The sequence below is a fragment of the Chenopodium album genome, chromosome 1, assembly GCF_948465745.1.
Source record: "Chenopodium album chromosome 1, dcCheAlbu1.1, whole genome shotgun sequence".
Classification (NCBI taxonomy): Eukaryota; Viridiplantae; Streptophyta; class Magnoliopsida; order Caryophyllales; family Amaranthaceae; genus Chenopodium; species Chenopodium album.
The window spans coordinates 60,578,796-60,592,268 of record NC_137834.1 but is presented as its reverse complement, the minus strand read 5'-3'; the positions used below and the strand labels follow the sequence as shown (position 1 = coordinate 60,592,268).

The 13,473-nt window shown below is 34.5% G+C and overlaps 1 protein-coding gene across 1 annotated transcript; it reads right to left on the bottom strand.

The window, feature by feature from the left end:
* Positions 1-1,028: 1,028 nt before the first annotated feature.
* On the bottom strand, positions 1,029-13,290 carry LOC145556783 (phosphoglucomutase, cytoplasmic). The gene is made up of 19 exons (XM_081618435.1): positions 13,232-13,290; positions 13,064-13,155; positions 11,315-11,396; positions 9,281-9,336; positions 7,972-8,085; positions 7,829-7,891; positions 7,609-7,728; positions 7,077-7,177; positions 5,136-5,195; positions 4,940-5,039; positions 4,694-4,851; positions 4,528-4,623; positions 3,804-3,867; positions 3,555-3,636; positions 3,288-3,463; positions 2,920-2,996; positions 1,747-1,879; positions 1,524-1,640; positions 1,029-1,435 (listed from the first exon to the last, which is right to left on the bottom strand). Exons 2-19 carry the CDS (start codon positions 13,142-13,144, stop codon positions 1,364-1,366), a joined length of 1,752 nt encoding a protein of 583 aa, XP_081474561.1. The 5' UTR covers positions 13,145-13,155; positions 13,232-13,290; the 3' UTR covers positions 1,029-1,363.
* Between the last annotated feature and the right edge of the window lie 183 nt (positions 13,291-13,473).

The window sequence follows — 13,473 nt, the reverse complement described above, 5'->3', positions numbered from 1 at the left end:
CTAGACCCGACATAGCTTTCTCTGTGAACTTGTTAGCCAGGCACAGCAATGCACCAACATATAGGCATTGGAAGGGAGTTCGACACTTACTTCGGTACCTACGAGGGACACAAGACCTTGGTTTATATTACCAACCAAAACAAGATGCTGCTCTCATTGGATATGCAAACGCTGGATACTTATCAGATCCTCAAAATGCCAAGTCACAAAATGGATATGTGTTCTCTTATGGCGGCACTGCAATATCATGGAAATCAACAAAGCAGACATTGACCGCGACATCATCAAATCATGCAGAGTTAATAGCTCTTTATGAGGCAGGACGAGAATGTGTATGGCTGAGGTCGATGATCGGTAATATCCAAAAGGAGTGTGGAATGAACGCAATAACAGAAGACCCAACCATCATATTTGAGGACAATACATCATGCATTTCTCAAGTGACTGAAGGGTATAATAAGGGAGATAAAACGAAACATATTGCCCCAAAACTGTTCTTCACACATGATCTGCAAAAGGACGAGGAAATAAATATCCAGCAAATTCAGTCTTGTGACAATCTTGCCGACCTGTTCACCAAATCACTTCCTTCGAAGAAATTTGAGCAGTTAGTTCACAAAATCGGAATGCGACATCTCCGTGAACTATGCTGAAATCAGGGGGAGTATTATATGTACTGCACTCTTTTTCCCTTCGATCAGGTTTTTATCCCACTGGGTTTTTCCTGACAAGGTTTTTAACGAGGCAGTATACCAAAACATATAATACACTATCGTTGTACTCTTTTTCCCTAGCTATGGTTTTTATCCCTTAGGGTTTTACCTAGCAAGGTTTTTAATGAGGCAACATATATTTTTTCTGTATAATAAATATGGGCATTCAAGGGGGAGTGTTAGAAGATAAATATGAATGCCTATAATTATTTGATTTGATTTCACAATGTTCACACAAGTCCAAAGACTTGTGAACTTGTATAGCATTATATGTAAAGCTCTTGGCTATATAAGCCATGTTACCGGAGCAATATATACTATCAATTTCTCCATCTTCTCTTACTCCTTTATAAAACTTTCTATCGGTAAAACTTTAACAATAATAGGTTTTTTATAAGTAATATTTATTCGGAGTGATCGTCTATGAGCTCAGCTCAAGCACGAGAGGATTCATCTCTACTGGAGTTGCCTGCTGCCAACTCTGAGCTCAAGTTCAACAACGACCCTCCTTTCTTACAAAAATATCCTCAACCATAAAAGCTGAATTTGAGCCAGAAAATATGGTAGTACAAAATTAATATTGCCTCTTATGAAGACTAGAGAGGACTCAAATTGCAAGGGATGTGACATCCAGCTGAAACACTTCCCGCTTATGTAATAACAGTTGGCTCTGACCTTCCAGTGAATTCTTGCATTTTAGAAAGCTTGAGAGCAACATCAACCTGCAACGGAGTGCATAGTACATCTTAAAATAACAAAAAGGGGAAAATGTAGTGGCCAAAAATTACATAAAAAGTTAAGCAATCTCACAAGGGGTTTAAGTGCTTCCTGTGAATCTCTGCTGATTTTTGAGGAGTCGTTTACATATTGCTCAATGTACACACGAACTGTGGCTCCTTCAGAGCCAGTTCCAGAGAGGCGGAATACCTGAATTAATAATGGTCACAATAAAAACCAAAGCAAGGCATCAGACTTTGTGGGGAGCAGACAGAAACCGTTCAATTTAATAATAAATAAATAACAAGCTCTTTACCAATCGCGAGCCATCTTCAAACAGGTAGCGAATACCCTGGTGCTTTGAAACTGAACCATCAACAGGATCAGTGTATTCAAACTCATCAGCATCCTTCACGTTGGCCACAGTGGAATTAACTCCCTTCACAATCCTGGTCAGACCAAGAATTAAAGAAGATTCAGAATTCATATAACATAACCAGACCTTGAACATCAATAATCATAGAGGAGATGCACAGCATTTCAACAGCGGTTCTAACGTTTTGAGAATATTAAGATTTATACAAAAATTCATCATGTTAATAACTTTTTTTTTTTCCTTCAAAAAAAAAAAAAAAGTTAAGCATACTTTATGTATGGGTCAATCAGCTTAATATGAAAAGCAGGCCGAGGGATGATAAAGCCATAAAATAGTTGTGAAGTAAAATTGATATACTTCTTCATACTGGAAACTTAATTAAATAAGTAGTGACTTACTCTCCATTGATTGATGACTTAACAATCAGATGCAATACTGCATTCCATACTAATAATTTCCATATATTCAAATGAACGTATAGAGCCCCATAACCATCTTTTCCCCATGGTCAAATCCAACAGACAATTGTAACGAATTTGTTACTTTCATTAGATGGTTATAAAGTTGTCTCAAAGTGACTTTTGATTCATAGATCAACTAGTGAGTAGCCCGGGCGTTACTCCGGGTTGCTACTTTTGTAATTGTACAACGAGAGTATTTTTTTTTATGGATTTTGTATTTTGCAATTTTACAATTGAAGTTAAGGATTGTGTATTTTGAAATTGTCAATGTCAATTGTAAACAGAAATGAAATAGCAATGTTCGTATAACGCCTACCTGTCTTTTCATTTTTTTTCCTTTGAATGAATGTGTGTTTTTTTTTAAAAAAAAAATAATTAAACCATGTGTTTTATATATATTTTTTCATATTTGTAACATGCTTAATAATTGGCTTAAATGGTTGAAAAGTCAATTTAATTATAAGTGGTTCTCGGTTCGAATCTCCTTATCTTGGGTAGGTGACATGGCGTCATGAAATGTTTGTAAAGTGACATGGCGTAATTTGGAGGAGTCTACGTGGCACATTGATGTTTTTATAAGCGCTTTTAAATCCAATCAAAGCCAATAAACTCTAAAATGACTTGAACTAAAACACAGTAAACACCGGCTTACTTGTTAACTTCAGAGAGATCAGACTGCAGATTGACCAAATGTGCCATAAGTTCTTTTGCACCACCAGCATCAACATTCTGAGGAAGAAAATTTCAGTATTAATAATTGATGTAAAAATGATAAACAAGTTGGTAATGCTAAGCTTATACGATGTATAAATAATACTCCCTCCTATCAAATTTAATCACTGCAAGTTCAAAATTATGTTAGTAATTTAAAATGGTATTTATTTAATGCCTACACAAGAACTATTGCAGGGGTATTTTAAAAGCTAGTGTTTTGACATTTAAGTGGTAAATAATACTAGTATAAAATGAGAAAAGTTAGCAGTGGTCAAACTGGCAAACAATTGGGAATAGAGAAAGTACCTCATAATCATATCTAGTGTAATAGTGCCGACCATAGGTAGCCCAATGCTGACGAACAATGTCTTCAACCGTCACAAGGTTTTCTCCATTGAGTTTATCCTTGTTCTTTAGAGCGAGAATAGATAGCCATGCCAAAACAGCCCAGATTCCATCCTTCTCACGTACATGATCAGAGCCTATTCAGGAAGCTCAGAGAAATCATTCTGATTCCTTGTGAATTCATTAGACATCACATATGAACAAGGACTGCAGGAGATAAAAGCATACCAGTTCCAAAACTTTCTTCACCACATACTGAACAAAATCCAGCATCCATCAAATTACCAAAAAATTTCCAGCCAGTGGGCACCTGGAATTTAGTGAATTACCATTAAATGATTTCTAAAGGAAAGACAATGCTCACTATTTACTTTAGAGATTGAAGAGCCTATAAATTTTATGAAGTTGAAGAAAGGAAAAAGAAGAAAACAGCTACAGAAACCAGTTAAAGAACTAAAGATAAGGAGCCACAGTCACCTCAAAGAACTTCAAATTAAGAGCTTTTGCAACAACATCCAGAGCAGCAGAAGTAGGCATGCTCCTGAAAAGTCAATGCAAATACAGATACATTAACAAACATAATGGTGCATCATTGTACAACCAATTCAACAAAAAAAAAAAAAAAAAAAAAAAATTTAAAAAATTTACAACGTATCAACACTTAATAATACGTCATTGTTGTCATCACCCATAGAAGATGGGAGAGGAGAGAAAAGGTACTTGGTTTAAAGTGAGTGATTTTACCGTGTTAAAAAAAACTAAAGACCTTTTCGCTTTGTTTGGATAGCAAAGAAGGAAGGAAAAGAAGGGGAGGGAAAATGGAGGAAGGGAAGGGAAAAGAAAGGGAGGGAGAGGTGAGCTTCATTTTCCCTCCAAATCTCTCCAATTTTGGAGAGATTATGGTTATTATAGAGAGAGGGAAAATGGATCTCTCTCTCTCCTTCCCCTTCCTTCCCCCAATCTTTTACCCAAACAAGAGATTTTGTCCCCCTCCATTTCTCTTCTCTTCTTTTCCTTTCATTTCTTCCTATCCAAACAAAGTGTTTAAGATGAAAAGTCAGGTGAGTACACACAAATACAAGATTACAACGATGCTAGAACCACAGGGCCAAGTTTACAGAACCAAAAAGGCTGGAGCAAGATGCAAGAAGTCAAGAACAAACTGTATGAATAAAGCAGAACTAGACACCCTTAAGCATACCTAGCAACTCCCTTCAGACCACCAGCGAAGTATGGAATTGCTTCTACAGCATTAGCAGCAATAATGGCAACGGAATCCGAGGGGGTCACAAAAAACCTAGGAAAAAGGTAAGTTAGATAAAGAAGTTTTCACAAGATATCTGCTCACTCTAAGATGTAGAGTCTACCTTTTACCCAGTATCATATTACGATCAGCATCACCATCGGCAGCAGCACCAAATTCAGGCGGTTCACCTTCTGTGTCTGTTTTTCCCAAACCCATACGTTGGACTAATTCCTTTGCATAAGTCAAATTGGGATCAGGATGCCCTCCACCAAAATCTTTCTATCGGATGAAAGAGCGTATGTTATATAATCTACTTAAACTAGATACAATAGTTCAATAAAGACATATATCACAAAAACCATTTGACCTTTGGTGTACAGTTCAACAGTGAACTCTCATTTGCACCAAGCTCTTCAACAAATATACGCTTAGCATAAACACCAGCAACTCCATGAAGGGCATCATAGCTAGAAAATAGGCAGGGGGAATCCCAACACAAATTAGCACAGATATAGCAAAAGTTTACAACATAAGTGCTTCGACATTGATCTAAGTACTCCTACCAGAATGAGAATTTTGGACATGAGAGCAGCTTTTTGATAGCTTCGAAATCAAATATTGACCTGCTCATGCAACACAAAGATTATACATCATTATCCAAGTTGATGTTCAAAGACATTAGAACCTAACTTTATATAAGACAGCCAATTTAATAATAAAAGTACGAAAATTAATGCTTCCCCCTTTCAACCCCTTTGGCCCTTTCCACGCATATTGCATTGTTTACCATTCAAGGAAGTTTCACAAATATTGCAACATATGCATTTGGTGATATCCAATGCTTCCTTTCACACAATAAATTCCAATATAATCTTATTGTAAACACCTAAGTAAATAACCTACTTACATTTTTAGGGTGATTCGCATGGATTCTGTAGTTTCTTCTCACCTTTTACCCAATTTCTACAAAGTTGTACACTTCCCATGTTGCAGAAATTTTAGATTGGAGGAAGTAATATAATATATTAAAGAGAAAAAAATTTCAAACTAATCCTACAGCTGATAGAATATTCAAACACAAGAAGAGTTTTCTTTACAATAAAAACAAACCTTTTAAGTAACATAGAAGTAATTTACTTTAGAACTTATTTAGCTGAAGGCCTAAAGCACTAATTCACCCTGAGGCCTAAACCACAGACTATGATAATTTAGAATAATCCACAGATACTACAATACATAAAGCTCATGATAGCAGATAGGCCATCCAATTATCATTCAGAGGTATGTCTCCCCAAGTCTAACACAAATTTATGTAGGGCAATGATGGGAGGAGGTTGCATCAGCCGGCAACCAAAAGCCTAAGCATGCAGACCTCCATTCAAAAAATTGTAGCTCCTATCTCAAAATATATATTTTTTCAAATTATAACTTTAACTGAGACAATTATCAATTAGATAGCCTTGAAATAACAATTTATCTTCAATGAAGTGGATAATTTTCACATTCACACCCCCAGAATTTAACTCAATTCGTTGGAATCCTTGGAATCCAACCTTTTAACCTTCAAGACTTCATCAATCATGCACCTAAGGCAAGGATAAGGCCCTCACCTAGAATTATATTTGGCATATCAAAGGCAGGGCATAGAACTGTTCCCACTTCCCAGACAGCATTTAGAAGCTTAAAGCACTTTTTAATAGCTCCCTAATGCCTAGATAGAACAGACATACTGTCTGTAACTCCAGAAGTGTTCACCATAAGTGAATTAAGCAAAGAAGTTTAAGTCCTAAAATTCATTTATACTATATTTGGATAAAGATATTTGACAGGAAAGGGATAAAGAGAAAATGAGGGATACAAATTCCTTATTTGAATAAGACATAGGGCAAGTGAAAGGAAAGGAAATGGAGGGGTCCATTTTTCTTTTCCACTTAATAAACCGAATCCCTCTATTGTTTGAGAGAGATTTGGAAGGAAAATGGAAGGTCACTCTATCCCACCTTACCTTTCTTTTCCCACTTTTGCCTTCCCCTCCCTATCGCTTCACTAGTGTCATCCAAACATAGTGTATACATTAGAGACAACAGTAATACAAAAGCTCATATGGCTGATTTTAAAAGATACTCCCGTTTTCTTTTACTGGCAAGAGTTGCAACATAGCCTCATGGAACGCTCTTTGATGAAGAGATTAGATGATGCAAAGGGACAAACAAATCAAAATATTTTTTTACACATAATACCTAACCTTTCCCAATTCCCTGTTTTAAATATTACATTGATAAAGTCGTTCATTTATTTTCTCTAATTACCTCCTAAAGTGTGTGCCTTGAGGCTATGTTGCAATTAAAAGAAAGCTGAAGAAGTATTTTACAGAAAATTAAAATTGTAAGACCAATTTCCTGTTCTGCCAATTGAATCCATTGAAAACCCATTGATAACAAGAGCAAACATTAAATAAAACATAGAAGTCACATGCAGATTGTGAAAGCCAGCTTTAGACTTACTTCATCAACTTGACATAGGTATCAGTTGAATCAAAGACTTCAACCTCAAATTCACCATCAGGCCCGGAGAAGCTAGTTGTGCCTATTTTAGAGATATCAACCTGGAAAGAATAGGAACAATTTGACATATGCTAAAATAGCAAGCTATTAAACTAATGTACTGTTTGGTTGGCAGTAAAAAAAAAAAAATTAAAAAACAAAAAAACAAAAAAAAAAACAAAAACAAAGGCAGTAATGGTATTGGATATGGAGTTTTGTAAGGATAGTCCCAAGCCAGTACATGGCAGCACTTGTCCACCCCTAAACATCTATTTTTATTCACCAATTTTCAAAATTACCCATTGTTGAATGATAATGGATGTTTATACAAGAAAAGAAATGTATGGGGTTGAAGTTTTAATGCCATGGACGTTGACAAGTGGCTTTCTTTACAAAACTACATAGAAATCCATTACCATTTCCCCATTTAAATCCACCTAACAATGGAACATTCAAACCATTTTTGTCATGTACAATAAGTTGAAAACAATACATCAGGCAAATCTTCAGCAGTCAAGTACTCCTTTATGGTAGTTGTATTCTCATAAATCTTGTCAGTAACTCCTTCTGGAGCAGGTCCTCCATTTTCCATGTTGTACTTTATCCCAAAGTCCTGCATAAATGGAATATCAAACAACAATAAATATTGCACAATTCTAGATTCCTAAATCAACCAACAATGAGCTATGCTACAACTGTAGGACAAGACAAACCTCAGTAGGACCTCCAGGATTATGACTGGCAGTCAATATAAAAGCCCCAGATGCCTTAGATCCCTACAATAGAAATCCAAAGAATTAACATAACATGAACTGTTTCGAAGAACTCAGACAGCCTGCAAATAAGTCAAACTTACATCTTTCCCAACTCTTTCACGTATCACAGCTGACACAGCAGGTGTTGAAAGCAGTGTGTTTTGACCAACCCAAACACGTTTAACTCCATTTGCAGCTGACATCTTTATTATAATCTGTCATTTTTCCCAACAAGAAGAAGCAACATCAAACAAAGATATATTATGTTACAAAAACTGTTTCCAAAAATAAAAACGCAAGGCATTCACATTTCACAAAGAATCAGATGACAGACATACACATTATAACATCATCTAAGCTCCACATAAACAAGCCTAAACTGAAGTGATTCAGAATTTCAGATTAACATACTTTGAAAATCATACAACGCCCCATATGGTACTTTATCATTCATTTACCAGAATACCACAGATGGAGTAGAGTTGGCGTATGAGCAAGAGCAAGAGCAAGGGACACTTAAGGAATTCTCATTCCTGATTTCTTTACACAGCACTGTTCAATATACAGGCTAGAAAATTTCTCAATGACTACAATAGGTTTTCTTGAAAAGGCTTAAAGGCAAAGGAAATTTACTGAATGAGGAATAAAGCTACATACTTCCAAGTAAATAATCTTATTAAGATATGTTGGATTTTCTTTTGGTCGAGCAGAAGAGAATTTAAAGGCTTCCTTTGACCGAAATTAAATTCTGTTAAAGCTTGTGTACAAGAAGCCTAGTGTTAACAAAATAGTTTCATTTTAAGAACTCATCCAAGGAAACAGCTAAACAATGTACAATGAACCAAAGCTTCAAAAAGATGCACAACTTTTTAGTAGTTGCATCCTCACAATGGTTAACTGTTTCCTGGAATTGTTTTTCTTTTCCTGACCTAAACAACAACAAATTATCTAAGCTTTTCCTCAAAAATTGGAATCATGTATGAGACAAGGATATAAGAAAAGAAGTAGGGAAAAAGGAAATCATATAAGCTCTTCCTATAACTAAATAAAATTATTCTCTGTTTTTTTTTTTTTAATCTACTATTTGTCAAAATCTAGGACAAGATACATGCAAAAAAAAGGATCAATGATATAGTTATCAGGTAGAAGTTATGACTAAAACATTAGTGAAAGTAGTAGGTTATTCAAGCCTTCCAGGAGATAACTACTAAGCACCTAAGAGGAGAAGGAGAAAAAAAAGGGAAAGCAAGATCTGGCTTGAGGTTTATATTAAATTTATGAAGAAATTTGGCACAATCAATATGTATTATTCCATATGTATTTAATACCAAATGTAAATCAAGACCAGTGAGAAGAAGACAAAAGATCATTAAAAACAATAAGTCAGTACAATATGGTTAGCAAGCAAACCTGGATAGCTTCTTCAGAGTAATAGCGTCCATCGCCAGAAACAACAAGTGTTTTACCTGCATTGACATGAATTAACCAATGAATCAGCTGACTATACAAAAAGCACCATATGCACTCTGCATTCAATTTGTGACTTTACCTATATTGACAAACAACAGATAGGCTCCATTTGCTTTGACGGAAAACATTTTCCAAGAAAATGATTTTCCCATAATCCATTATTTGGTTAGCAAGGATGGAAAACAATTTTTCCAAAGGTGAAAATTAGTTCTCCCAAGAGTGGGAAATGTTTTCCTTTTTAAAAGAAGGTATGCCACATTTTCCTCCCTACTCATTACATCCCTCACCTCTCCTCTCATCCATCTTCTCCCTTCCACTCCAATTTTCCCCTTCCTCTATAAGTTTTCTTGTAAGGAAACAAACAAAAGAAAACTATTTTTACAATTGTGTTTTCCCTTGAAATTGTTTTCCGTTAGAACAAACGGAGCCTATATCAGTTAAAGAAACCAGAATATAAAAACTCTATTGAACTCTTGATAGATTTGATGAAGACTATTGTATTAATCATAGAATAAATCACTCCTCTTTAATATTCTTAGAGTATTAGATGAAAAGGTGACTATATAGAACACCCTTTAGTCCTTGCCAAATTACACTTAGATTCATTCCCATTACCAACATTTATTACCATCTTACCGATTACCATACAGGTCATAAAGGATATAACAACAGTCTAACATCCTACCCTTTTTTATGCAAATATGTTTTCTCTTGGAATCATTTTACTACAAAGCCACAACCACTTTCCCTCGAGAACAGTATTAATAAGTATCATTTTCCAAATAACTTGTACCTCGTTCTACCTTCAAAACAACACACTAGATCGCACCTCATGAGGTGATACATTGATGTGTTCCATGCATGGTACCTTTTTTCATGGATGGTTCTTCTAACTCTCTTGAAAATTCTTGAAGGTACTAGAAGCTTCTTGGTTGTTTATTGGAAAATGGCCAGTCAGGATTCTTTATTTTATTTTAAGTTTGTCATTTATTTTACAGATTTTTATAAGATGAAATTTTACATAACTAGTTTAGGGCTCAAGAGAATATTCAGATCTCGCACATCAGGTGAACTGAGCATTGCCTAAACCAACTAACCTCAATATCATGAGTTGGAAGGGTTCGACCTTGTAACCTTTAAGTTGGGAGGTTTTGACCTTGTAATCTCAAGGTTACAAGGTGAAACCCAACCAACTAAACTAGTAAGTTTGGTTGTTTGATACTTTGATGTGGAAATTGGTATCAAAGCATTCGGTCATTATGCTGCTCGACTTATACACTTATTTTTCTTCCCAACAAAGTTGTCGAACCATTGGTAAATTTTAAAATGAACGTCTCTTAACCTAATTCAACCTCTAATGTGGTAATTAGCAAAAGTTAATCATATTGCCTTCACAATGTTTCATCTAGAACAATAATCTAAAAGATTAACTATTACTTTAATCACTCTTAGCTACCCTTAGCTGAACCCCAACAAAATGCAAGTAAAAATAATTGAAATCTAAAAGATGTTAATAACCACATGGAATTGTGCCACAGTAGAAAACTAAGCATAAATACAGACAACATTAGGTATTGATATGTGTAAGTTTGGGGAGGATAACACAAAGTAAGGAGTTTAATTTTGAGTAAGGAAATGCTGTTGTCAAATACCAAGGTAATAGGGAAATACTATTATTAGTATGATATTGCTATAATTGTTCACCCATATTACCTAGATTTATGTTATCTTCAATTTTACACAACATTTTCATAACATGACAGTACCGCCACAATGCTAAGTATTTAGCATCATTAGAATAATAAAATTGAAGAAAACAAAATTTGATTATTTTCATAATATGACAGTAACACCGCAATGCTAAGTATTTAGCATCATCAGAATAATATAAAAATAATGAATAGATAATCTAGTACTCAAAAATAGGAAGTCAAACCACATTGTAAACAGCATAAAAGGAACTATTGAACCCACCTTTTATCTTCTCTGCTGTGAGGGCATTGAATGTGGACTGGACAAAATTTTCCAAGTAATGAGGTTGTGCAAACACTTTGACCTGGATGATAGACATAAAAAAAAATAAGAAGGGCATCAAATAAGAGTAAACTTTCAACTTCTTTTCCCCGAGCAGTAGTTACTATAATAACTACTCTAAGAACTTTCTTCTATAGAAACTTCACAACACTTGGTTTTTTACACATAAAACAATGGAAAGGTCACAACTCCTATGGATGAAATATATAATGGCACTCTTAGCACTACAGAAAGTGTTTTACATCAGTTCAAAAGACCAATGTGAATATATCAAAACAGGCATAAAAAATAAGGAACATAAAAATATGAAGCATTTTCTTTTAGTTTCAATTATTTTTCTCATATAATCTATAACCTGAATCATATCATGCAAAAATTTGATTTTAATCCTAACTTTACCCCTTTTCAAATACACATTTTTTTAATTTCAGCAATACATAAACAAAGGGTATTAGTTTAATCATTTTACTAAACATGAAGTGCGTTAACAAGTACTATGTATACTAAGGGTCAACAGATATTGACACTTATTTTGAACGAGATAGCTATAGCAGATTTTTTTGAAAAGATCCCCTTTATGTTAAATGAAAGACATGAAGGCAATGCTCCATACCTTAAGCTATCAATATTATTGTTAACCTACTACTCCATACTAGTGTTACTTTATTTTGAAAACAGAAACAATTCTTCATAAGTCATTACTAAAAAGCATCTATATAAAAACTCAAACCAGTAACGTACTTATCTCATCCACATTTGATCTTTCTTTTTTTTCCCCTTTTCTTTTATAAATAAATTCATATTCAAGACTCTTCATATGAATCTAATGACATGCTTTTTTACATAAGCAGATTATTCTTATCATGATTTTACTTCTAACGGCCCGTGCATCGCAAAGGTCAAAAAGGCTAGTTAAAATCAACAAACCTCAAGGCTTTTACGTTCATTATAATTTTCCTTCATTTAAGAATGAAGTGCTATTAAGCTATACTTTTCTGCTTTGTGTCTGTTAGATTAGTCACGATACATAGGATACTCCATACGCATGACAAAGCCATAGCAAAGCCCCATAAGATTTCTGCATATTGATACTTAAGGTGAAATAGAGATTCGATAAAGCAAATGGTATTTATGAGTACAGAACTCGAAATCGATAGCAGCGGACACCAAGGTCACCAACTATCCAAACACATGTCGATCCCACCATTACGAATTTCAATGAAGGTTCACGTGAACGCGATCTACGATCTCTTAACAATGGAGATGCAACAAATCAGATAAAATAATCAGGTCAATAAGAAATGACACAATCACAGACATCAAATGTCACCATAATCATACAGTCAAATGATGTCAATCAATCCAAGCTAATTTGACAATTATTTAAAAGTCAAATCCAGGTCCTAATAACATTCTAAATGATACATAATTTAATACATCATCAATCGACACAAAACAATGCCACTAATCAAAAACACCAAAAATGCTAAAATCACAGCATAATTCAGATGTAAAATGGATCTGAAATTGATCGGATGTTACAACAAATAAGATCGAACAATGCAAAACAAACCAAAAATAAAAACGCATTGGATTCAATCGAAATTAATTTTTCCAAAATTAAGCAAAAAAAAAAAAAAAAAAAAAAAAAAAAAAAAACAGAAATCAAAGATGAAAAGATAAGAAGACCTTCTTGCGAAGACCGGAAGTTCCAGGTTTCTGGCCATCGTAAGGCTTGGTGGAAATGCGAGAAACGTTGAAGATCGCCATTGATGAGTTCACTGAGATGATGAAGAGGTTAGAGAGAGAAAATGGGAGATAGGAGAGAGAAGTAGTAGCTAGAAAACGTAAGCTTACAGTTTTATGATTTCGAGAGGTGGCAGAAGGAGAAATTATAGTGATGTCACATGTAGTTCATTGATTTGATTATGTAAAGGTATAAACTATAGCATAAAATGGATCGGACAAATTTGGTTTGTCTATTATTCTATTTTTTTTATATGGTTCTTAAAATAAACGATTAATTATCCATGCCAGATTGCGAGGTGATGGAATACGAGTCAATGAGAATTACTCCATTTCAATTTTTTTTTTTTTTT